This window comes from Salvia splendens, chromosome 6 (genome assembly GCF_004379255.2).
Source record: "Salvia splendens isolate huo1 chromosome 6, SspV2, whole genome shotgun sequence".
Taxonomy (NCBI): Eukaryota; Viridiplantae; Streptophyta; class Magnoliopsida; order Lamiales; family Lamiaceae; genus Salvia; species Salvia splendens.
This window is the reverse complement of record NC_056037.1, coordinates 27,797,101-27,805,962: the sequence shown is the minus strand read 5'-3', so window position 1 is coordinate 27,805,962 and position 8,862 is coordinate 27,797,101. Positions and strand designations below refer to the sequence as shown.

Below are 8,862 nucleotides of genomic sequence, written 5' to 3'. Positions count from 1 at the left end.
AAATTGTTAAATTATGCCACGTTTATTTTTTTTAGGATTTTAATTGTGTGTTTTTTTAATTTTTTAACTTTTAAGTTGTATTTTTTTTATGTTGTAATGGTATTTTATTTTTAATGAAGTGTGTTTTTTATTGATTGAATTTGTTGGGAAAAAAATGAAATTGAATGAATAGTAATTTAAGGGACGGTTAAGGGACGGAGGGTTGGAGGTAGGGATGTCAATTTAGCCCGCAACCCGTGGGCTGGCCCGAATAGCCCGCCAAATTTATAGGGTTAGGGTTGAAAATTTCCAGCCCGATAAAATTACAGCCCAATTAGCCCGCACCCGATTAACCCGCAACCCGTTACGGCCAGACCCGAAAACCCGATGGGCTGGCCCGGAAACCCGATAAAATTTCTATTGTTCTATTTGTTTGACTCTAATTCGACACTTCATTGATTAATTTATAATATAGATTACTAAAAAAATAAATTTCCATTTTATATATTAAATATATAAATTATATATATTAAGTTTTTATTAATATAATAATAGATAAATGGATTAGAAACTTCAAATTCACTAAAAAAATATTTAAATTTCTAAACATGCTTTAAAATTTCTTAATGTTTATGTTTTATTTTGCATAAATCTCAAATATTAGTATTTGATCATGTTTATGTTTGAGTTTAAGCATATATCTCAAATTTATCATAATTAAATATTTTACATTTTATAAATATAACTAATTTTCATAATTATTTATTGGATTGAGCGCATGTTAATTTTATCGGTAGCAACCCGATTAACCCGATGGGCTAGCCCGAAACCCGAGCTTTTAGGGTTAGGGTTGAACTTTTATAACCCGGAAAAATCACAGCCCGACTAGCCCGCACCCGATTGACCCGCAACCCGAATAGGGTTGGCCCGAAACCCGGTGGGCTGACCCCGATTGACATCCCTAGTTGGAGGTTCCATCACTTAGTTAAATGATGGAGTAAAAAAGTACAGTGGGGCCCGCAAATAGTGTTTTAAGGGACGGTTAAGGGATGGTATAGCGACAACGTTGTGGATGGTCTAATTCTCCAAACCCAATTCCTACTACAATTCTAATTACACTATATTTGGTTTAAAATTTCTATTAATAATTCAAATACAGTATATCATATCATTTGGGAATTGAATAAAATAAAAATTATTTTCAAATTTCAATTGTAAATAATTTGAAGTCTTAAACTGTGAATATTTAGAGCATCCACAATGGCCCGTCCGGCCGGCGTGCTGGAGTTCTGCGCGGGACGTCCGCCATTGTGCAGCGTTGACGCAGGTACGGACGTCCGCTGCGGACACCGGAGTTCCGCGGCGTTCCCGGGACGTCCGTCGCGACGTCCTTGCGGACGTCCGCCATTGCGTTGACTCCACGCGGACGTCCCGATTATTTTTTTTTTCAAAAATTCTATAAATACGGGATGTCCTTATGGATGTCCGCCACTGTGCAGTGGGATGGCCTTATGACGTGGCAGTGCAGTGGGAATTCCTTATGACGTGGCAGAAGGTGTTTTTGGGATGTCCACGGGGATGTCCGCCGGGACATCCGCACCACTGTGGATGCTCTTAAAGCACATTCATCATTTTGATAAATGAATTGGTAGTCCTAGCCTCCTAGGTTCGAATTTGAGGTAATTGCTTTTAAGTTGTCATATACTCTCTCCGTCCCATTAAATATGCAACATTTGCTTTTCTGCACAGGATTTTATGTAGTGTTGTTTTGTGAGTTAAAGAAGAGAGAGTAAAGTAAGAGACAAGATAAAGTATAGAGAGTATTGTTTTCATTTTAAAAAATGTTTCATTTTTAATGGGACAAACCAAAAAGGAAAACGTTTCATTTCTAATGGGACAGATGGAGTATATAACTAGCAAATATAGCGTCCTTTTAAGTTGGCATAATAATTTTTGGGATGAAAAACATTTTAAAATGTTGAATCCAAACGATGAAGACGTACAAGGAAGGAAATACTATACTCTATATTCCCTCATAATTGAGTCATTTTTCTATTTTAAAATGTTCCTTTATAGCTCAGTTATTTCCATATATAGTAGTACTCTTCGCCCTATAAAAGATGTCAGTTTGTCTCACCAAAGATGTCACATTTATATTTTTTCTTAAAATCTCGTGTCGTCCCATAAGTATGACATCTTTTATGGAACAAAGAGAGTAATAATTAACATTTTATCTCACTCTTACTTTATTCCCTCTTACTTTTATTCACTTTTTGCTGTAATCTCTCTACTTTCTCTCTTTTGCTTTTTTTATTTATCTACTTAACACACTAAACATCATTTTTATAAACTCCGTGTCGAAAAGTTCTGCCCAACTATAAGGGAACGGAGGAAATATTACATACTCCCTCCATTCCTTGTTAGTAGAGACATTTCTTTTTGGCATGGAGTTTAAGAATAATGTGTTAAATGATTAGTGAAAAAAGTAAGAGGGAATAAATTAAGAGAGATGATGCGAGAATAAAATAAAAGGGAGAGTTGTTTTTTGCTAAAAATATAAATGACTCAATTAAGTTGGAACTTTCTAAAATAGAAAAATGACTGTATTACCATAGAATGGAGAGAGTACAAGGAGTTAAGAAAGAAGGATAAAATGGTAAATATGAGAAGACTCTAAGAGCATCAGCAATGGCGCCCGTCCCGGCAGAATTCCGCGGCGGACGTCCGCCATTGCGTTGACTCACACGGACGTCTGCACGGAATTCTCGTTTATTGCATTAAATGTTTTTTTAAATTTATATAAATACGTCCCGTTGAACTTCATTTCATTCGCACTACTTGTATTATCTCTCTCTCTAAAAATACCTTTCTTTCGAAGAACAATGGAGCACCACGATAGCGATTCCCCCGCCACTAGCGAGTCACCGACACCTTTATTTTAATAATGTAATTTTTTTAGTAATTATGTATTTTTTTTAATAATGAAGTATGTTTTTTTAAAATAAAGTGGTTGCATTTTCTCCGTATTCGTGTCTACTATTTAATTCCATAAATTTCTTACTTCCGGAAATTGTTTAATTTGTGAATTTGCGAATTTTTTTAATTGTGGGAAGTCCTTGGGGATGTCCTTGGGGATGTCCGCCACTGTGCAGTGGGAATTCTTTATGACGTGGCAGTGCAGTGGAAAGTCCGTATGACATGGCAAGAGGTGTTTTTGGGAATTTCGCTGGGAATTCCAGGCTAGTGCTGATGCTCTAAGTGGCAGACATACATAAATGGAAAGAGTTAAAGAAAAATCAAATCTCTCTCATTTACTGATCACTTGATTTAACATTAGCTGCAAAAGAGCTGCCCCTTTGCACAGTTGATTCAATCACCAAAACAGAAACCAACAACTTTCCTTCCAATTCCAAACATCTCTCTCTCCCAAGAATTACACTACCAATTTTTTAGATTCTAGCATTGGTCACTATTTCAGAGAATATCTACAATCATCTGCTCCCAATCTATGCTCAAAGCCTTTAATTTGATGAGAGACAACAAGTGAGGGAAAAGAAATTCTATTAACCCCTTTTGGTATTTGCTAATTTATCTTCTTTTGTAGTACCTTCCTTTCTTTATTTTCCAAGTTGAGAACTGTGGTCCATTTCCAATTCTAGCTCTCCGGCGGTTTCAATGGAGGACGAGGGCGGCGAGAGGAAGAGGAGCAGCAGGATTTTCGGATTCTCGGTGGATCACGCCACCGGCGGCTACGATCCATGCTCGCCGCCGGTGACGCGGCAGTTTTTTCCTGTGGAGAGCGGACGGGCAGGGGAATTTCCCCGCTCGCACTGGATGGGGGTCCGATTCTGTGAGTCTGACCCCCCTAGTGCGGACGTGGCGCCGCCGCTCAAGAAGAGCCGCCGCGGCCCGAGGTCGCGGAGCTCGCAGTATCGTGGCGTCACGTTCTACCGCCGCACCGGCCGCTGGGAGTCCCACATATGGTATTAACTGTAGCAGAGACGTTTTGTTTTCAACACTAAAAATCTTCTCTAAATTAATACTATCAATTTTACTGAACATCAAAACGAAACGGCTCTACTACATATGTGAGGGAGAACTAAATTAAACACACTTACAACTTTCTCTAATTTCTTATCTTTTGACATTAATCTAATTTTGTGTTTCTTTTGTCATCAGGGATTGTGGAAAGCAGGTGTATCTAGGTTGGTTTTCCATTGCTAGTAAGTGTGAAAAAATATTTATTTAGTAGATTTAATTCAAATGTTGTTTTTTTTACATAGGTGGATTTGACACAGCCCATGCTGCTGCTTGGTAAGCTCCCAAAAGCCCTAATTAATCATACTATTTCATGTAAAATATCAATGACTAATTTGATGCAATTTGAATTTAGTGCATATGATAGAGCAGCCATCAAATTTAGAGGAGTGGAGGCAGACATAAACTTCAGCCTTGAAGATTATGAAGAAGACTTAAAACAAGTAATTAATTAATTAATTATATGGTTTCGTTAGAGAAAATGTAGTGATCAAGATCGTCTACTTGTAACAGATGAGCAATCTGACGAAGGAGGAGTTCGTGCACGTGCTCAGGCGACAAAGCACGGGCTTCCCACGGGGTAGCTCCAAGTACAGAGGCGTCACTTTGCACAAATGTGGAAGATGGGAGGCTAGAATGGGCCAATTCTTGGGCAAAAAGTAATACTCCTATTAGTATAATTTGGCATCAAAATAATCCATATTTTTTTAAAATTTTAATTGATTATTGTAACAGGTATGTTTATTTGGGTCTGTTCGATACTGAGATTGAAGCTGCAAGGTACAGACATTATTCTTTCCTTTGCCACAATAATAGTAATAATTTAACATATGATTGTAATAATAATTGCAGGGCTTATGATAAAGCAGCCATCAAATGCAATGGAAAAGAGGCAGTCACCAATTTTGAACCCAGCATTTATGAAGATGAACTTAACGCTGCAGGTGACTTATAAACCCCTCAATTAATTGGTACTACATTTTCATAATTACTATAGATTTAATTGTGAAATACTTACTATGTTAGAGCCCTCACACAACAAGTCTACATCAGACACAAGTCTTGATCTCAGTTTGGGCAATTCAGCTTCCAAAACTGATGTTTGGAGACGACCGGATCAGGTATAGCGCGCATGCACGTCATTATAAAATAATTCGGAGTTCATTACAACTTTATTTGTAGTTTATTATAGGGAATTCAGATATTTAAATACAATGACGTGATCTGGCATAATTTTAAATTCTGGAGTTCATTATAAGTTTGGTTTTATTACTTCATTATAATGGATTCCAGGTTATCTTATAATGATGTTGTTATGCATTTAAGGTTTAAGAATGATTTTGGTATTGATCAAAGTCTTATATATATAAAAGTATGTTTGTTGTGAAAATTCAAATTACAATTGTGAGGCAAAAACAGGTGCAATCGGGCAAGCCGAGGCAGATGGCCAATAACGAACAGCAGTGGCAAATGCCGTTGTTTGCCACTGCTGCAGTATCATCAGGATTCCCGCAGGCGCAGTTCAACTGGCTCCACGCCAATGGGATCCATCCACTCATCAAACCTTCCTGAATTGAAATGTTTTATGGAGTATTTTATTCTACTTTGTCAATGGATCCATCTCTATATTTTTTGGACACATCAAGAGGGTTTTATTGTGGCTTAATTATCCATCTCTTTTATGGAGTATAATAATAATAATAATAATAGTAATAATGTAGCTAGAGGCAAATTTGTTGGGTTACCGGTTTTTACTCGGTTTGTCCAAGTTTTTGATTTGGAATTATTGTAGGCCATAAATAGATTGAATACAAATTGAGGCATGTATTTTGGATATAAATGTAGTGATGAGAGAGGAAAATTATGCTGAAAAGAGAAGTGGTAATGGGAAAATGAGATGAATAGTCGGCATCAAGTGTCCTTTGAATCAGTTCTCATGGCCAAAAGCAATGAGAAGACATGGCTATTATTGTGAGAGGGACTTCACCTAACTCTACTCAACCTTCACAGGACTATATTTCTCTTTTTCTTCTCTTTATACTCCCTCCGTTCCATACTAACAAAGGCGTTTCTTTTTTGCACGAAAATTAAGAAAAATTATGTTAGTTGAGTTAAGTACAGAGAGAATAAAGTGGAAAATGAAAAAGGTAGAGAGATGAAGAGAGAATAAAGTAAGAGAGAGTAAAGTAGATGTGAAGAAATGTGTTGATTTTTACTAAAATGGGAAATGACTTTATTACTATGGAAAGTACTAAAATGGCAAAATGACTCTATTACTATGGAACGGATGGAGTATATTAATAAAAAATAAACACACACACATACTTGTATATGTATAGAGATGTAATTAAATGCAAGCTCTATATATTGTACAGATTCTAAACTATAATCTAGACCCGTTGACACAACGTCACTTTCATATGTTGACATTAAATCTTGAAATCTAACTGTCAAGATCATATTTTAAAATTTGTAGAAAAGATGTACTCCATCCGTCCGCCATTAGAAGTCTCATTTGAGTTCGACACTGGTTTAAAGAAATATAAAGAAAAGTGGGTGGGAAAAGATAATGGAATGTAGAACCAATAATGTATGTACCTTGCAGCTTCAATCTCAGTGAATCGGGACTTATAATGACGGACAGACTAAAATGATAAGCCAGGACTCCTAATAATAGACAGAAAGAGTACTTTGTAGCTTATTACTATCGTGTATGTATATAAATATGGAAGTGTGTTTGTCTGTATGTGTGTTTATTGGTAATAGTTATAATTGGGTTGACATTTTAAATGATTATTTTCCTCGTCCGAGTGCATGATGAATAATGTATGTATAATATTCTTCAAAATCTACTTGAAATTCCTTGATTATAAACACAAATTCTTATCAATCTGAGATATCGAGGTGGGTCCTTCAAATACATGTGAAGAAATTCAGTGTCTCTCTTACTATTAAAGTTTTGATTAGTAATTTAATGCTACATATATACGTAAATATATTGTGATTCCAACTTTTCTATAAATAAGTGGATAGGACTGTATTAAGATGATAACCATTTCTAAAATGACAATGTACTATCAATGTGAACTCTTAGAATTATGATCAGATTCAATCTTAATCTGCTCACGTATCATGCTTGCTTGCCTATGTATCGTAGATTGCTTGATTATTTTTTGTTTTGTATCACATATTGTTTGGAATCATATGCCGAGTTGCTTACCTATGTATCACAGATAGCTTCCCTATGTATCGCAGATTGCTTGCCTAGGTTGTCATTTTAACTATGGTGTCATAATAGTGCTCTAATTCCGTATCTTATATTGCTTGCATATGTATTGCAGATTGCACGTTACTTGTTGTCACGTTATTACTTTAAGAGTGATGTCACCCTAATGCACCCCTAAGTGGATAACCATTAATTAATTTTTATAAAGTATTTTATGAAGGTGAATAATCCATTTCTATTGTGGTATCAGACCAACCCAAACTAGGATGAATTTCTTTATTGCAAATGTAAATTATCCGATGATCAGACCCACACATTGTAGGTTCGTATGAAACCCCTTCTCGTCCGATATCAACAAATACCGACTTAGGGTTCTAGATCTTCATATGTTTAGATCCATCACTAGTGTGTATAAAAATTGGTGGGAGTGTTGGATCGTTTGATTAATATATTAGGAAAATTTGGTTGGTGGTGATGACAATTGAACATTTGTTTTAAAAGGTTAGGTACTAGAAAACCCTATTGGATAATCCCAAAAATGTGTGCTGGATTATAGTAATCTTGATATACTATATTTTGGCATTGATTACCAAATTTGATATTCTAAATGGGAGTCACCTATTGATCACACTGTATTATACTATTCGAATAAAATATTATTATACTTGCGGATTTGCATCATCCAGGGCGTCATGATCGATTATCTAATTTAAACATTGTATCTGGCTTCTATTTTTGTTCATCTAACTTGTCATTATTTTAATTTTTACAAATATATAATGATTTGTTGACTGGGGCCCTCGTCCTAAGATAGTATAGAGTATAAATCATGTCATACAAGATTCTATAAGAGTGATGCTCAGTGCCTAGAATCATGTCATGCTGTCCTATTATTTTCCATAATTATTATCCCTTTGATTATTTTTTGTGTTTTTATTTCGCTTACTTTTTAGATTCTGACTCGGCAAAGCTCAGTTGAGAACAAGTAAATATATCTCGACTAAAATCCATCCCACGTCGAGAGTCTAAGGAGAATTGGAAGGTGCATATAATTCTTGTCCAACCCCAATCAGTTTGAGGTATTTTGGGGAGTGATCCAAAAATAAATTTATCAGGCTTAACCAAAAGTAGACAATATCAAACGTTTGTTGCAGTTGACAATCCAAACAAGTGGTATCAGAGCCAGGTCGAGTGGGCCCAGGATGACTCAAGTTCGAGTCGGGCCCGTAATGTCTCGATGTGTCGAATGCGTCTGTCAATATCTATGTATGTATTTGTGGAGGTGTGATCCGTTGCTAATTTTCTTAAGTTGCTAACTCTGCTAATTCATTAATATAGTTTATTGAAAATGTCAACGCGATGACATAGAAATGTCAACATAAACTTAGTTGATATTTTAATACAAAATAAACTTAGTTGATATTTTAATAAAAATGTCAACAGAAAATTGTATTAACATTTTAATGTAATCGTGCTGATATTTTTAATACACTGTGTTGATGAGTTAGCAAGTTAGCAATTTAAGAAAAGTGAGCATTATAACGCACATTTGTATTCGTGTGCATGTAAACACAATAAAATTTAATAGTCTCTATTAACATTAATATTAGTCTCTATTA

General features: G+C 35.6%; 1 protein-coding gene across 3 annotated transcripts; it reads left to right on the top strand.

Moving 5' to 3' along the window:
• Positions 1-3,293: 3,293 nt before the first annotated feature.
• On the top strand, positions 3,294-5,749 carry LOC121809978 (floral homeotic protein APETALA 2-like). 3 transcript variants are annotated; one of them, XM_042210843.1, is made up of 10 exons: positions 3,294-3,522; positions 3,639-3,962; positions 4,159-4,184; positions 4,263-4,293; positions 4,373-4,460; positions 4,531-4,676; positions 4,753-4,797; positions 4,870-4,961; positions 5,044-5,138; positions 5,437-5,749. In XM_042210843.1, the coding sequence occupies exons 1-10, from the start codon at positions 3,488-3,490 to the stop codon at positions 5,587-5,589; spliced, it is 1,035 nt and encodes a 344-aa protein (XP_042066777.1). In that variant the 5' UTR covers positions 3,294-3,487; the 3' UTR covers positions 5,590-5,749. The 3 variants fall into 3 exon arrangements, with proteins under 3 accessions (XP_042066777.1, XP_042066779.1, XP_042066778.1); XM_042210845.1 differs by having other exon boundaries at positions 3,584-3,962; XM_042210844.1 differs by having other exon boundaries at positions 3,294-3,555.
• Positions 5,750-8,862: the final 3,113 nt, after the last annotated feature.

What these genes read in the sequence shown, in the direction of transcription:
- LOC121809978 (XM_042210843.1), top strand. Translation starts at nt 3,488, where the DNA reads ATGCTCAAAGCCTTTAATTTGATGAGAGACAACAA. An exon ending in ACAGCCCATGCTGCTGCTTG is followed by an intron (nt 4,294 to 4,372) that starts GTAAGCTCCCAA and finishes ATTTGAATTTAG; the next exon opens with TGCATATGATAGAGCAGCCA. An exon ending in GGCCAATTCTTGGGCAAAAA is followed by an intron (nt 4,677 to 4,752) that starts GTAATACTCCTA and finishes TTATTGTAACAG; the next exon opens with GTATGTTTATTTGGGTCTGT.